The 17314-nt window shown below is 43.9% G+C and overlaps 2 protein-coding genes across 3 annotated transcripts; one reads left to right on the top strand and one right to left on the bottom strand.

The window, feature by feature from the left end:
* Nucleotides 1-6: 6 nt before the first annotated feature.
* LOC311275406 (AP-4 complex accessory subunit RUSC2) lies at nt 7-13168 on the top strand. 2 transcript variants are annotated; one of them, XM_084383934.1, is made up of 11 exons: nt 7-92; nt 192-269; nt 4208-5585; nt 5789-6080; nt 6404-7381; nt 8864-8940; nt 9077-9251; nt 9349-9454; nt 9555-9601; nt 10588-11239; nt 11352-13168. In XM_084383934.1, the coding sequence occupies exons 3-11, from the start codon at nt 4263-4265 to the stop codon at nt 11461-11463; spliced, it is 3762 nt and encodes a 1253-aa protein (XP_084240060.1). In that variant the 5' UTR covers nt 7-92; nt 192-269; nt 4208-4262; the 3' UTR covers nt 11464-13168. The 2 variants fall into 2 exon arrangements, with proteins under 2 accessions (XP_084240060.1, XP_084240061.1); XM_084383935.1 differs by lacking the exons at nt 10588-11239; nt 11352-13168 and adding an exon at nt 9882-10571 and having other exon boundaries at nt 44-269.
* A 132-nt stretch (nt 13169-13300) lies between these two features.
* On the bottom strand, nt 13301-16649 carry cimip2b (ciliary microtubule inner protein 2B). The gene is made up of 6 exons (XM_084383939.1): nt 16527-16649; nt 15537-15730; nt 14942-15096; nt 14491-14617; nt 14051-14263; nt 13301-13415 (listed from the first exon to the last, which is right to left on the bottom strand). Exons 1-6 carry the CDS (start codon nt 16589-16591, stop codon nt 13333-13335), a joined length of 837 nt encoding a protein of 278 aa, XP_084240065.1. The 5' UTR covers nt 16592-16649; the 3' UTR covers nt 13301-13332.
* Between the last annotated feature and the right edge of the window lie 665 nt (nt 16650-17314).

Below are 17314 nucleotides of genomic sequence, written 5' to 3'. Positions count from 1 at the left end.
GCTGAGTCTGTCCGCACCGTCAGAGCTGGACCGGCTTCATCTGACCTGCTAACAGAGTTATGAGGCTTATTGATCCGAGTCGCAGATGTCAGGTAACAGCGCGGGAAACGTGAGCTTCCTGATGCAGCTTTGACGTCAAAGGTGCGTCGAGAGGAGATGATTTTTTTATTTTTTTTATTTTATATTGTTAGGTTGCAGGGTTTTTGGTCCAAATCAGGCTGTTTGGAAGAAGAGGATGGACATCACCTCCGGCTGACGACCGAGTCCAGGTAGGTGTTAATGTAATAAATCCAGCAGAGACGCTGCTCATATAATGGATGCGCTTGTCTTTTTATGAGCTTTAGCTACTTTGCCTTGAAGTCAATTATTCAGCTGTGTCTTGATGCTAATTTGTTTCACTTTATGTGAGGTTTAAGTGTGTTTGTGCGTGTGTGTGTGCTACTTCTGTGTGTTCACTGTCTCATGATGTCTAACATGTTGTCCTACTTGAATATTTCACCATTACAGATGCCTTCATACAATGCACTTCCCATAAAACCTTCCCCCCTCTCTTCATCCATATAAATGTATGTCACTTTTCAGAGCCAACATCATCTGGTCATGTTTACTGTTAATCAGCATCTTACTGAAACTTTTCCTCACATGATTATGGACCAAAATGAGCTTTGATGTCTCATTGTAGAGAGCAGCGTCCCGGCTGACAAGCGTCAACATCCTCTGTCTCCCAGCACAAGAGCAACAAAAAAATGGGGCACTCTTTGCCTCCGCGGTCCCATCCCTCATGCGAGATGGCTGACTCGACCTGACAGACGAATATCCAGTGAAATAGTTCCAGTTAATCACGACCGTCTCCATCCCAGTGTGCTCCGGTGCCCGGACGACGATTGTGCCGCAATTTCAGAGACGACAGTCGAGTCTGTGCGGTGGAGTTGTTAGTCCTCTGCAGACAGCTAGTCAGTCACGCTGGCCTACTTTCTCCTGTGGTATTGAACTATTGAACTGTTGAAAATAAGATGAGCCAGGCGCGACAGGATCGAGAATTATTCCATTATCTTTCATATTTCATCACCAGAGATTTTAAATCCAACCAATCGAATGACAACATATCGATTTAAAATAATGTGTGACTGCTTTTTACAGAGATCGTGTCCGTTTGGCTAAAGGTAAAAAAATCAGATGTCAAAAAGCATTCTCTTCCTTTTTCCCCCTCACCTACATGTATACTCAAAACTGTGGGGGATTCAGTGTCTTGCTCAAGGACAAAACACCAGCTCTATGATTAAGGTCCTACCTGCTCTACCTCCTGAGCTGCAGCCATAAATAGGACGCTTTGCTGTGGAGTTGAGCAATAAGCAAACAATAGCCTGATTTTTAAAACCAGCTTGATGGCTAATCACATCTGATATAAGTCACTGGACATTGCACTTATATAAAACTTGGCTCTTCTGTTGTAGAACAGATTTTCTTTGAAAATGCTTGATTCTTAACGTTTTGTTGTTTGAATCAATGCTCCGAGGAAGGCTCACCAAGCCCTGCTGCAGCGAAGCCACGTGCATCCACTTTTTATATTGATCAGATGAAGCAACGACTGACCGACATGGCTGAATGTTACAGCCCCAACAACACAACACAACACAACACAACGAAAACAATGGGCTCAACCCCATGACCAGAAATATACAAGAAGGGCATCATACCTGAGGATTAGTTTGTCAGGCAAAATGATTTTACTTAAAATAATGCCATAACGTAATCAAAACTAAAAGAAAATTAACTAAAGGAGGGAGGGAGTCTAAACCAACTAAGCCAGTGTTTTTCAGTCCTGTTCCTGGGTCTCCCTGCCCTGCATGCTTTAGATGTGTCCCTGTTCCTCCAACGCACCTGATTCAGATGATCAGCTCGTCATTAAGCTCTGCTGAAGCCTGATAACAAGCCGTTCGCTTGAATCAGGTGTGTTGGAGCAGGGAAACATCTAAAACATGCAGGACAGGGGGACCCAGGAACAGGACTGAAAAACACTCGACTACACTAACAAACAAAACAGTGAAAAAACAACACAAGGAGCAAAAGAGACAAAAACTCTAAGACGGTCAGAAACTGCTGCTTTGTCTGGAAGAGAGAGTTCCTCCTCCACCAGCCCGTCTTAAACATGGGCAGGGCCGTCTACTCATCAGCCAGTCACGAGACACTGCACTGATTCTTGACCTATAGCTTCCAAACCAGAAACCACCGTCACTGGGTGAATGGAGATGAAGAGAGGCTGATGTTGTTCTGTCTGTAAGCAGCTCGTTCGATACTTTAGAAATCTTTATTGCACCTGCTTTAACAGGCAAGAAGAAGAGAGCACTCTGTCGGCCTATAAATGCACATTAAGCTGCCGAGAAACTGCATAACAGAAAGTGCACTGTAATGTGGCTACAGTATGAAATTCTGTTTCACCTCTAGGTGCTTTTTGTCGTGCATCACACCATAAACATGTTTGTCACAGATGCCATTTCTGATTAAAAGAGCATTGCAAAGGTTGTTTTCCATCAGTAATTTGATGTGTTTACTATCTGTTGCCATGGTAAAGCTGTTGTTTATCCCAGCGACGTGATGATAAAGAGGATTACCCCCTCATGGTCGTCTGCAGCAGATGTTGCTCAGATTGTTTACACATTGAAACCAGACAATAACACAGCAGTGTGACGACTGCAGCTTGACGTACGATGTAAAGGCCAAAAACAGGATGTTACTTCTATGATATTGGATTTTCTGCTCATGATTTTCAGTCTAGTTTATATTCACAACACAGCACCAGACTGAGGGCAGATATCAGTGAATGGTGTGGGATTGTATCCTAGCAACATTAATGGACACCGATAACTTAAACTCTGTTCTTCATCTGCATGGTTTTTATTTTACGTGTTTAGTTTACAGACGCTTTATAGTTTATAGTTTTTTTTTACTTATCAACAGTCCTCATAGTTGTATTTCATGACGGGATGATGATCATTATTCATTTTATCTTGTTTCAGGCTTGATGTCTGTACATTTCAGGAGTAATGCAGACGAATATGGTGGAATTGAATTAACTAAACTGATGTGAAAATGTATTTACTCTTAGCGGTGCCAGTGGAGCGTCTCTGCAGTGCAGCTGCCCTAGTTACAGAGCCGCTGAGTAACTGTGAGAGACGGTGGTTGGCCCAGGCGGAGAGAGGAGGAGTTTGTTAATGGTTGACTGAATTATGGAGGCTAGGCTGTGCTGAGGGCCACAAGCAGACAGCAGAGCAGGACTGTGACTGGAGGCCCAGCGGTGCGATGTGAGGGAGCGGTCGCCTGAAGTTGTGCTTTATGTTTGTAACTTTTTCTATTCTGTCGGGATGCTTTTACACCCAAACATGAGATGCATGTTTTGTAAAACTACAATCGGTAATGAGGTCTCTGAGGCTTTAAGCTTGTCACAGCATTACAGCTAAGAGGGGCCACCGAGGGCAGAAAACAGAAAAAATCAAGAAGCACATCCTCAGAGAGATCAACATGAACACTTCACACAACAAAGATATTATTTATCCAGATTACATTCACATGCAGCATTAAAACACGTCTCCAGGGTCCGACTGTGCAAAATTGAAAACACTTTCACACAAATACAGAAGGTCCACAACGTGACTCTGCTCATAGGGCCAGGTCTAAAATCACAGAATGTGAAGAATCAACAGTCATGACGTAATGACGTCCGTGTATTGTGTTGCAGAGATACACTACTAAAATTAGCATGCTAACGCGCTAGCCCCGACCCACTCTGGCCCAAAGCTCCTTTTGCGAGGGTTGTAAACACCAACGCTTCCCAAGCTCCAGGTCCAGACTGCTAGCTGCACGGCTAATTGAGCAAACTAGCTAAGGGCTGCTACAATTAGCAGCAGCTAGCGGTTACTCTCGTAGTATGCTGCTCCCTGTTTGCTTTTAGTATGAATTTGACAGGAGGCCAATTCTCACATATTGCATCTTAAATTCTCAAGGAGTAGGTTTAATGCATTTCCAGCACCATGACAACCAATCTGAGTTCAGACTGAACACAGGAGCAGTAGCAGAAACTGATTGTTTCATTTATGTTATATATCCACACATATAATCTACATATATCCACCTTTGTGAAACTCCCCTCTGATGTCACATTTAAAGCAGATCCATCACACTCAGAAGCGATTCTGTTCTTTTCTTTCAGGATTTAATTTGAGGAGCATGGAGACACTTTCCATGGCCCAGCCTCATCCGGCATCATGATTGGGACGTCCAGTCTCTCAGGGGACACCCTGATAGCATGCCACTTCCCCGTGGTCCAGCTTCCCACTTGGCAACTTCCTGTCCAGGCCCTGTGCAGCACGGCCAAGAGGCCCGGCCGGTTGTGCTCAGTGGGCCTGACCCGAGCCGTGTCCCTCCCAGAGCAAGACTCGCTGAACCGAGAGCATGCCTTCACCGGTGGCAGAAAACATTTCTCCAGCAGCTACAGTATTCTCAACGAGGACCGGGCGGAGGAGGAAGGGGGCAGCGACAGCAGCGGGAGGTACGACTCCACCTCGTCACCTGAGGAGACGAGTTCCCATCTGAAGAAGGAAAGCTCTGGAGCCCGAGGCAGCCTGCGGTCACACAACTCATTTCTTCCCAACGCAGACATCGACGAGGATGAAGAAGATGAAGATAGTGATGGAGGTAATCTACACAAATATCATGAGGACTCATCTTTTGTGTTGCATGGAAATTCCAACTGGCCTGTGAGCAATGGTGCCAGGAACTATACAATGTCCCACAGGGATGTGGACAGTGAATGGAGCAATGAAGGGACCATGTTGGGTACTCAGAGTGGCCGAGAGTGGCTCTCTAACCAGCCCAACCAGCTGGACTCACTGCAGGCTGAATCCCAGTGCTTTCACGGCAGCAGATCTGGCATCGTAGTTTACGGAGAGCATGACTCAGACAGACTGAAGGATAACATGTCCTGCTGCATCCACAGCCAACACAAATGTTCCCCAGAGCTGTTCTCCAACGGGCACACAGAGTATGTCAGCGACTCCTCCTGCAACAGTTCTGATGGTGTCTTGGTTAACTTCTGCACTATCTACAACAGGAGCAACAACCCCGCCACGCCTCAGGACCTCAGCAGTCCTGCAGTTCACCCCTCTCAGTCATCTGAGGGATCCGTGTTCCTCAACCTCCAACCTGTTCCCAAAACTCCAGCCGAGGACCTCCAACACTCTCCCGCAAAAGAGGAGGTTGATACGACGCCCTCTGCTTCCTGCTGGTCTCCTCAGGGTCTCGACTCGAACTGCAACCTTTACTCCCTGGAGCCGCTACCCCCAGGTCTCTCCTCTCTGGAGGTATCAGACCTGACTGCTTGTCTCCAAAGCCAGGCCACACTGGCCATAGGGACCAACCAGAAGTACTACAAGCTCGTGACCTGTGACCTCTCCTCCCAGTCGCCCAGCCCGGCCTGGTCCAGCCACACCAGCTGCCCCGAGGGTCAGAGCAGAAGCAGCCCCTTCCCTCCCTCTGAGCACCTCTTTGTTGACCATAAGAAGGAGGGACAACATAAAGAAGTCAAGAAGGTAATGTTGGAATGAGACTCCTCCTTTCTTGTAAATGAATTAGATGGTATAGGTATGCTCAACATTGATTTTTACAAGGAAAATGTCAAACAAAAAATGCACAGGTATTTAAAAAATAAGATTATTGCTGTCCCGTCTAAACCCCGTACAAAAGTTTTCCAACATCGCACCAACATCTTCTATCTTTTCTGAAACACCATCAGGAGAAAGAAGATCAGCAAAAGGAGAAGAGGTTCTCCTCCGCACAGTGCAGCGCCGGGTTTGACTGCTCTCTGCTGCAGACCTATGATTACCAAGTTGCCACCACCTCCACTGACAAAGCCCTCTGCAGGAAGAAACATACAGACAGCATCCAAAGCTTCTCCCACTCGCCCTGTTCGCTGTGCCCCAGCCAGTGTAGCCCACATAGCAGTAAGCGCCAAGGCACAAGCATGGCATCCACACAGCCATCTGTGATCCTGGACCGGGAGCACTGTGATACTGATGCTGCGAAGGGTAAGGCAATCAATAAGAGATTTTTGCATTTGTTGCTTTGTTTTATAAATGAGAAATCTAACATCTGTTCCAAATAGAGTTTCTGTTTCAATACCCCAGACAAACGGGAAACATTTCAGTCAAATATTTTCTGTGTTTATTGAGCTTAAAACCAAAGCATGAAGACAGCTGACGCCGTGCATCACCATTGACTTTGCATGTAATCACACCAGGCAAAAAACTATCTTCATGTTTGGTGGAGAAATGTGTGTGTCCGACAGTGATTATCAGACAACAGAAGCTGCTCTTCACACTATTTTTTGTATCCTCTCCCTCCATTTCAGGAGCATGTTCATCGGAAAATGAAGTGGTGCGCTTCAGTAAGGCCCAGAGACCAACCTCGCTGCCCATCCAGCCGTTTGTCCTGGTCCCTGAAGACAAACCCCAGACCCAACACTTGGGCTGCCTTCTGGAGCAGTACATGAATCAGAAGAGCAGCAAGTCTGGAAGCACCCAGTCAGGCTTCAAGTTCAAGGGCAAAAGGAGTCAATGCTTCTCTAATCTCCAGCTATCACCGATGGGCGGCCACTACCCCGTCTTCCTGGAGGCTCCCTCGAGCTCTGACACCTGCTCCACCTGCACGCCGAGTCCAGAGTGCTTCAGCCGCAGACACACGTGGAGCCAGTCCAGCAGAGGCCAAGGACACCCGAGTCCCTGTACATCAAAAAGCAGCCTCGATCCAAGTCACACCAGCCCAAAGCCACCACAGGTTCAGGTGCAGGATAGAACGAGCCCGTTCTCAGGCAAAACTCAGACTAAGACTTTTATAAATCTGACCCCAGCCCCAAATCAGCCCACTCTTGTTAAAATCCCCACCTACCAGGACCTTATTAACCTCACACCTGAGCAGAGCCGTGCCATCAATCAGCCCCAGACACACACCTCCTACCATTCCATATTCTCTCATACACCACCCACTTTAACCCTAACCACTGACACCCATCACCCAAACCTGCAGGCGTCCCTGTCTCCCCCAGAGAAGAAGCTCCCTCAGTACCAGGCAGCACCTGCAGCTGACTCTGGCTTTTTTCACAGCAGCTTTACAGCTGCCCTCTCCTCAGTAGCTCCTCTCTCCTCTTTAAGCTCTCTGCTGTCGTTTGCTGCTTCTGGGCTGCACACACAGCAAATCCCGGAGTCTGCAGGGAAGAGTCAGAGTCAACACAGTGAGTCTCTGATCCTGAGCGACAAGCCGCCCACGGAGTTCTGCCTGTCACCCGAAACATCTTATGAGTCTATGTCTATCAGCCATCTTCAGAGGAGAGGTGAGGTCGATGAATGACTGATGCACTATATCAGTTTGTATAAAACATGATGTTAAATGGAGTATATGCCATACACTGAATTCTGAATGGAGTTAAAAGTGACCCAGTAACAGTAACGACTGTATTCCTCCTTGATTGGATTGTCTATCCAGTGATAAGCTTTTGAGAGCAGCAATAAAAACTCACTGTGCTGCAGCAGTGCCTTCAATACCCTGAAGGGGCTTCCTCTCAAACATGACCTATTTTTAACTCTCCCTGCACAGGATTGGCCGAGCCTTCTGCTCTGTAGCCTATGTGTGTGCGCGCGACTGCGAGCTCCAAGAGAGGATGAGAGGCAGAGTGATGCAGTAGAAACAGTGTTAATGATTTATAACACACCTAATCATTTTGTTTCAGCGCTGCTACCATATGGTCCACTCGGTGCAAATTTGATTACATAAATGTGAGCCTTCTGCAATGGATAATCAGCAATGGAGACATTAGCAGCAGTGGTTAACAGTCAGTCAGCGTGGTGCTGCACTGCAGGCGCCATCAACATGCATAAAGAATTCACCGTGACATTTGCAGAGGCTAGAGATGAAGAAAGAAAGCCAAGGGAGAAGGGAGTCAAGGAGGATCGCTGCTAAAATGGAAAACTCACCCTTTCATCTCGAGTTCTTGAGCACATTTGCATTCCTGCGATATGATAATGAACCCAGATGCCATCTCTCTCTCTCTCTCTCATATGTTGTATGCATTGACCTAGTTAGTGAGGTGAAAATCTAAATCTAGGGAGTTTTCTTTATTGAGTCATTTTTTTCCTGAAACAAGTACATCAGCAGTACCAGCAGTAATATCACTGCAGCCTGCTTTTATTATAAATCAAGAATTTTCTTGAAATTAATCTGCGAAGAGGACAGACAGAACAAAGGAAATCACTTCAAGACAGGAGTTGATTTTTACTGCGAACAGGTTAAAGGTGCAATATGTAAGAATTCATTCTCAAAAAAACAGGTGGAGGGCAGCACATCACCAGAGTTACCGCTAGCCACTGCTAACTGTCGTGCCATTAGCGAGTTAGCCCAATAAGCCGTGCAGCCCCAACTGGGAGCTAGGAGCACTGGGGAAGTGTTGTTGTTTACACCGCTAGCACACGAGCTTTGGACCAGGATGGGCCGTGGCTAGCTGGTTAGCATGCTAACTTAAGTAGATATCTCTGTCAAAATGACAAAACTGTCATTTCTTCACATTTTGTTGATAATTTGTTAATTTTTTAATGTTTTCAACTAAGATTCTTGCATATTGCACCTTTGAATCATCCCACCTTGCCCAAAGAAACAGCTTATTTGATGAAAATAAGGCCTTCAACAGTCAACAATACACAGAAATGACAAAAGATGGAGATTTGCGATGTACAACCACGATTCCAAAAAAATGGGAAGCTTTTGCCCAAACAATGAAGCATCAGCTCATCCAACCACTTTCCTTGTCCACTGTCTTTAGGTTTACTGAGGTCTGTGAGCCGGGCGGTGGATTTGATCATGGCTCATTTTGGCAGCAGCAGAGACCCTGAAGAAAAGGTATAAATTGGCAGAGCTAAGCAGCATCACAATGGGAAAAGTGCCAAAGTGATATTACTTACATTCATGGACTGGAGTCAAATAACTTGTGTCAGCAGGAAATATACTGGATCATATTTCTCTCCTCTTGCCACAGATGCGTCTGGGTAACAGCTCTCGCAGTCCCACAATTGCCGGTCTGGTCCTGGAACATTTGTGTCCAGCGATCCAGAATATTCTAGAGGACGGTCTGAGGGATCACAAACTGGATATAATCATCGGGCAGCGCCGCAACCACTCCTGGAGTGTGGTAGAAATCTCTACTAGGATTGGTAACTAGTGATCATGATTCAGATGAAGTCATGAGTGTACTAGTTGTCTCTTTGTTGTGGGCTCTTTGATGAACTCTTCTGCCCAACTCTGCTACAGGTCCGTCCACCAGGGTCCTTCACAGCCTGGTCACCAAAATCAGACTATGTCCCCAGCTCACCAGCCACTGTATGAGACTGAGAGCCTTCCTCATGGGCCTGCTTAAGTAAGTGCCAAAGAAACCTTTGATCATACTGATGATGTGAAGAATGCTAATGAAATTACTGCGCATATTTAACTTTTGTTGGTCATTTTCTCTCTTCCAGCTTGAGAGCTTTGGAGTTCTGGCTCAGTCACCTTCAGAGTCAAAAAGGTGAGCGCACTGCCAATTTACAGTACTTTTTATTTTTGGCCACACTGCACTGTATCAGCAAGGCACAGTGTCAGATGGCAATGTCAGTTGGACAATCGGTTGGACGTTTGGTCGACCACTTTGGCACACACTCAAGTATGTCATGTCAGCATGATGATGTTAGCAGTTAGCTCCATTGCAGCCTCAAACAGCAGCATGTTGACTCTTTTTATAATTGTTAATCAATAAGTAGTTCTGACCCAGCAATCTCAACTAGACACTTTTAACATGATCAAATCAGTGTCACAGTTCATCATAAAGGACCCCAACAAGGAGAATCCAGAAAACTAAACAGTCATACAAAAATGGAGGACAAACCAGAAAGCCATGGGGAACAAATCAACAACGAGGACCAGGGAACAGACACAGAGACACGAGATTGAAAAAATCAACTGATGTACCACTGGACTATCCAGAAAAAGGGGCAGGAAAAAGACAAAGACAGGAAGTGGAAAGTATCACATGACACCCAATCTGCAAAATAAAAACAGGAAACAACTAACCAAAAACCCCAAACATCACAATCAGCATGACGGCACTACAAGCTCATCACTGAAAATATTAGTCTGTTTATTTTTTCAGCAGATATCTTTGTTACAAAAAGATTGAGCTAGCAGGGTTTTGTGTTTATTTGTGAGGTATTTATTCAGTTTGGAAAATCCTACGAATGCTAGAAAGTGTAAACGTTAGCTGAAGTTGGTTGGCTTACTTACCAGGGACTAGAAATCGTCTCTGCTGCTACAGTAAGTTGTTATTAGGGTTCGGCCTATTTGCTGGAGTAGTAAACTATGTCTCCTGATGTCATGGATTGTTTTCCAGTCATTAGTCAGACCCCAGAGCAAATTTCCCCTGAACATGAATACCTTTTGATTATATCTTTTATTTTGTCTGTAACTTTTACAAACAAATTATTGCATGTGTGTTCACACTCACTACTGTCTCCACAGATGTGGTGACTACATACTACCATTCTTGGGGCTTCCTGTCCATGTCACTGGGTCAGTGTCAGCCCTTGTTTCATGAGCTGCTACTTCTGCTGCAGCCGCTCTCTGTGATGCCCTTCGACCTCAACTTGCTCCTGGAGCCCCGACTGTTACGTAACAGACAGCTGTGTTCGGAGGAGGAGGGTGTTTCTCCACCTCCGCCATGCTCAGCCCTCCTAGTGACCAGCTGGCCATTACTGCAAGCTGACAAAAAGCTAGACCGTACCGGCAGTGGTCAACAAACTGAGATGTCACAGCAGACAGCTCTGCATCACCAAGAGTCTCTCAGTTCTGAACGGATGCAGGCCAACAGGAGTCCATCGTTAGCTCCTATTCCAGAGTGGTGGCCGAAAGAGTCTGACCTTATAGATGGTGTGGATGAAGCGGAGGACTGTAGCCAGAATAATGCAGACGCTTGGTCTCAAATAAGTATGGACAGCAGGCAAGAAGAGAGGAAGGGAGAGAAAGACAATGAGACACCAAATTCATCAACTTGTGTCCAGGATGAGAGTCCGTGTCAGGGCTGGCCTCGCTGGGCCAAACTGTTTGGAGCAGCCGATACTCCCGCCAGGACAGAGAGCCTTTCTCACAGTCAGACTGGAGCACAGACCAGGAGGTAAGAACCTGAGATTTTTTATTTCATTGTGAGACTTGGATCCAGATTAATGGAGGACAGACGCTGCAACACTCTACTCATAACAAGTAACTCTTTATCGTTGCTTTCGTAGGTACAAGCGACCATCACAGTGGCTGCATTTGGACAGATCGCAGCTTGGACTGTTGGCTCAATCCATCAGGTCGATGAAGCTTGGAGGAGCTCAGACTGGAAAGGATTCTTGAAAACTAAACCCTCTGTGGGTGGAGGACAGAGCAGAGGCTATTTACTGTAATAACAAAAAGTCGTAACTGCATGATAATACATACACAGTGCTCGGTCACACTGCCAAACTGAACAGAAAGCACACAACATACAGGATTAACAGCTTCGGCAATGGCCCACATTCATCAAGCTCTGCGTTGCACCAACTATTCGTAAACTCATCACTGAGTTTGTGCGTCCTTTATGTTCTTATCACCGATTTTCCAAATATAATGATCAGGTGGCACCATTTACAACTTAAAGAAATGTTCCTGTGAAAACTATAAGGGAAACATCTGTAACACTGTCAGGAAGGAAACAGGAAGTCGCTGTAGCATCACAAGGGACTCCCGAAAATCTTGGTATTGTGCCTGGGGGCGGTGCCTTACGTCCTGCGTCAGCTCTCATTTTGTGATCATCATCGTCTGTTCGTGTCCCATGTGAAATCAAAAGTGAACGTTGACTTTAACATTATTTTAACTGACTGAAAGTAAGTCCTCCTGAAGACGCTACAACAACATAATTTTGATTGGTTTAAAGACACAAGCTAGAGTGTTTTTGCAATCGTTGCAGCCAGACCTTTCTCCGGTGCCGTCACAGTGCTGTGGAGGTCTGGCTATACAAGACTACCTGGAAGTTACAGGGTGTAAATACACAGCAGTCCTAACAACTGCACTCTATGTAAGAAATGTTTGTGTGGTGCAACCAGTATTATAAATCTGCACCAGTTAGGGCTTAATTTAAACTTTCGAACAGCTGGTGCAAACATCTCCTGGTGCGATTGATTCGAGTTCCTTTGGTTATTGTTTTATCGGTGTACTTTTGCATTTTGTGCTTATATTAGTTGTGAGATAAAGCCTCATGAATGTGGTCAGAAGAGGCAGGATCATTTTCACAGTTGATCCTGAACTCTTTTCCAGGACGTAGCTTGATGAATGAGGGCCGGTTCCCTACTTACAATGATAAATGTAAGTAGGTGCCTCTGTTATGTTACTCTCCTCGTTCCTGTAGGCGAATATCAATCACACAATGTGAATATTGACCTGCTGTAGACTGTTGGACTTTCTCGTGGTGCAAAACTATCCATTTCTCATAAGTCACTGTCATTCTCTCCATAACCGTACCTTTAATCTGTAGGTGGAAAAAAGCGAGCAATACACTCTTACTAGTGCCAAATATGTTACACACCAGCCGTGTGGATTGTCTGTGATGTTTTATTTCCAGTTATTTGCTTTTCTTGAGTGAATTCCCAGCATGGATTTACCCTAGGTGCATGAGTTACGACCATACAGTACAGTGCTTCAGTACTTACTAGATCTCTTTTCTTCCTGTTAGTGTTTTTATAGCCGTGGAGTTTTGGACATTTGCTGCCACTGAAATTGACAGTGTGCAGAATTGCTCGGTATATACAGTAGTATGTCTTCCAGTGAAGTTTGTTCAGTTGCACAAATTTAAGCCACCTTGTGGCTGTTTCAGGTATTTAAATGTGTGTCAGGTATATTTTGATAGAGTGGTGGTTAGATAAGAAAGAGGTGTGTTCTCCATTTGTGAAATAGAGAATTTTTAATGTTCTGCAATAATGTGAAGTCTGTGAAATTACTCCACCTAGTACCATTTTCTCGTCCTCTGAATGCTTCCTCTATTGCCCAGTGACAATCAAAGTCTGTCAATAAAGACTTAAACATATTCATCTGTCTTCTTCTTGTAACAGTGAACAGCACAGATGTTCATTCATGTGCCACATATGTTTGAAATCCAACACAAACTGTGTCCGGACTTCCTGATAACCTCGTACATTTGACTCATGCCACAACTTCATCGTGCCAGTAATCGTCATTTTATTGATGGTTTTATAAATGCCTCTTGATACCGCTCTTTTCCAGTGCAGTCTTGGACAGCTGACCATAGGTTTGTCCATACATGAACTTGTATCCTGTGGGATAGTTAGACATGCTTAAACTTTATATTAAGATGGCAGTTCACCCCAAAATCAAAAATACATATTTGTCTAGTTTGTTTGTCTAGTTTCATTATATTCACTTGAATATAATGAAACTAGACGGCACTGTGCTCCTGGAGCTCAAAGTGCCCAAAAAAATACATCAAAGTGCCCACAAAAATACAAACTTAACAGGAATGTCTCTTTCTAGGAATCATGACACGTTACTCAAATTAATGTACAGACCTTGATGTGACCTTGTCTTTCTACCAAACTACACTTGCCAATCGTATCACTACAGAGAAGGAAGCGTGCATCTACTCATGGGCGAGAGGCTAGTGCTCGTGACCACATGTGATGTACACATAAATGGGGTCATGATTTCTTCTTCTTTTAAATTTTTGCCATTTTGAGCACCACAAGTTGGTTGCAATCTAGTTTCATTATATTCAAGAGAAAGCAGACATATTGAAATTCGGCAACTCACACCAAAACAGTCTAGATGGATAAAAAGCACTGCAGCTAAGAGGAAAAATATGTATTTTTTATTTTGGGGTGAACGGTCCCTTTAAATTCGGACAGAGGAATTAATGAATAAATCACAAGACATTATGGTCTGAAACACTGACCTGGGATGTGTCCTGTGAATGATGGCACCACACCCCTGTTGGCTGGATTGATTGATGGCAAGGGAGTTATCGTGCTGTTCCTACTCCCTGCGAAGTCTTGGGCGTTGGGGTCACTTTGCTGCTGCTTCCGGAACTGGATCAGTGCCTCGTTGGTAATCATGGGGTAACTTTTGCCCATCAAGAAGCAAGATTTTGGCACATGTCCTGTGAAACCTGGAAAAAGACATGACTTCAGTGAGATGATGGTGTATTTTAGGAAGTCTTTGGCATGGTTTGCAAGAGATAGAAAGTGTGAAAGCCAGTGTAAATATTGTTCATGTAAATGTAAATAACTAGTGATTAAGCATTTGATTCATTTCTAAAAAGCTTTTCAGTCGCTTTAAGCTCTCTGCTTGGTTGAAAAAAAATGGAAACAACTGTTGAAGTTCCTGTTGTGGTACCTGAGATGAAGTGCTTGCGCGGGTCATCATCATCCATAGCGTATGGTGTTCCAGCTGGGGTGAAGGGCTTTAAGGGCTTGTAGTCGATCACATGGTTGGACATTGCTATCAAAGGGGGTTTCGGCCTCTGGACAAACATGCATGACTCAGATATTATACAAAATGATGATGTACCAGACTTGTTTAAACTTTAACAGAAAGTTTGTTAAGATTCTACAAAAAAGGTTAATTAATGTAAATCTCAGGGATATAATGCATGCATCTGTCGTCGGTCCCTCTGGAAAGCTGACCAGTTCTCATTCTCTCTAAAGGGTGGATAACATTACAGTGACACTGGAGTCCCACCATGGATAATTGAACAAGTGTGAACCTACTCAGAGCTGCCATGTCAACATATATGTGTGTGTGTGTGTGTGTGGGAAATAGAGCGAGAACGTGTGTGATGTGTTACCTCAAACTGTTGGCTGCTGTTGTTGGCAACAGCTGGCGGGTCTGACGACTGCCGTTGGATCTTCAAACGGTGCTCCTGGTAAAACTCAGACATCCCTTTCCGACATGCCTCAGAGTAGCTGCAGCCGAAGTAGTTCTGTCTTCTTGGAATGAAGCCTGAAACACCAACAGGTGACATCAGAGCTGGTTCACCTGAATTACTAGTGGTGTCGAGCCATGAAGCCAAAAACCTAAACAAGGACTTTTACTTTGAAATCACCACTGCGAACACTACAAATATGGCTGCTTGGTGTACGTTATCGTGATTTTCAACACTGATCTACGTAACTGGTCGTTTATACTTAATAATTTAGCAAGTGGACACAGATTATTCTCATGTTGTTGTCGTCTCATGTTGTTGTGCCGTAGAAACTCACATATTTAAATGATTATTGCCAGATTATAACTGACACATGCAGCTGAGTGACACTTCACATCATAACTCGGTAATTAGTTTGTAACTTTACCAAAAGATTTTTGCCCCCACTATGAAATAATTTCCCATGAGGTGTTCAGTTACTGTGTTGACCCCTGCTGTGTGAGTGTGTGATACCTGCCTGCGTAGCCTGGTATCACCGTCTTCAAGTTACTGTCAGAGGGAGCACTGTTGGACCCTGCGGAGGGGACGTGACCCGGGTGGAGGACCAGATGACTGGAGTGGTTCACATCAGGACTGGTCAGCAGCTCGGCTGTGTGCCGGCTGTAAGACCTCCCCATAGTGTACTTGAGCTGTGGACAGTAACCTGTGTAACTGAAGACAACAGGCAGTCACAAACCCAGTAAAAGCTTTAGGTAACACTTTAAAGGGACGCTGTGTAGGTTTGGAGAAGAAATATTGACAATATTAATGAGTTTACAAACTCTGAGAAACAAGCTGTTCTCAGAGGAAAATAAGGTCCCTGAACACGGTTTAAAAGGATAATTAAACTTTAGTTAATGAGTTAGTTATTTTACTGTTACCAAACAATGAAAAGCTTCATAAACCATTTATTAAGCAATTAATACCTGATGTTTATTTTTAATAAATACTGTGTAGTTCATCTATCAACATTATTATGATGGACTTTATAAGGTTGTAACTGACGTTTATAAACCTTTACCACTGCTTGATTAATAGTTTACAAAGAGTTGTATTGTTTGTTAACAGTGAAATAACTATGAACTAAAGTTTAAGTAATTATAAATTAACTGTAATTCTCAGTTTGTCACAAAGATTTAAAATCAGCACATTTGGAGCTACATTAAATTTGTAATCTGAAAAGTAACTTGTAACTAAATGTTTGTCCCTGATACGTAGTTGAGGGGAGGTATCACGTTGCATCAAACGGAAATACTCAAGTAGCCTACATGTACTTGTAATGTATTTATAAAGTATCATATATATTATATATTTTCACTCCATCACAGCATTTTATCTCATTATATTGTTTTTTATCTCAACGACATTTCATCAAGTACAATCATGCAACATAAATGATTTCATCTCTAATATCAACATTATTCGCTCATTTCCTGACCGACTGTGGCTTCAGGAGCCGTGTACTCACCCCGGGATGTAATGTGGATCAGCTGTGACCAGGACTTTGCTAAACTTGGGGGGGTATTTGTCCATGTTGGTGGCGCTGGTGCTGCTGGAGCTGCTGCAGCGGGTCGGTGTTGTTGACTGGTTGCTACACAGAGTTAAACACAAACACACAGATGGAGCTCAGTGACAAGTGTTTAAAAACAAACATTGTTATGCCACGAGATGACGTGCAGGAGAGGAGTTCAATACATTTATAGTCCTGTTTTCACTTTATGTTGTCAAAGCTGTAATGTTGCCCTGCGGACTTCTTGTTGATTTGTAAAACTGTGGCGTCACGCTGGTTTTAAATAAGAATAAGTTGAATAGATTTAAATGACTACAGATCAAACATGCAGAGTTACTGCTGTCTTTTAAATTGTTAGATTTGTTTTTTAAATGTTTTTTTTATTTTTTTTTTAAAATAAATGCTCAACAACGGCCCCTAGCGGCTGAATGTGATGTGGAAGAATGTTTACAGTGACCAGGAGGCTTATACTGTAAAGACCAGGACCCTTTATTTATTTATTTATTTAAACTAAAACCACTGATTAACTAATAAATAAAAACAAATAACTGGAAAAATAAACATAGATAAAGTAAGATTAATTAAAGTCCCCCACTTAATCTTAATTATTAAAAGTATAAGAACCTGTGAGGCGGGATTTATTTATGTTTTATGTGTGAATAATGGCTGCACATTAGAAATATGAAACAAAACAGCATTATAGATGCCTCAGTCTTACCTTTTCTCCAAATGCAAGAAAACAGGTT

The sequence above is a fragment of the Pagrus pagrus genome, assembly GCF_965226575.1.
Source record: "Pagrus pagrus genome assembly, chromosome: 19".
Lineage (NCBI taxonomy): Eukaryota > Metazoa > Chordata > Actinopteri > Spariformes > Sparidae > Pagrus > Pagrus pagrus.
The sequence above is the reverse complement of the archived record's forward strand: the minus strand, read 5'-3'. Positions and strand labels throughout refer to the sequence as shown.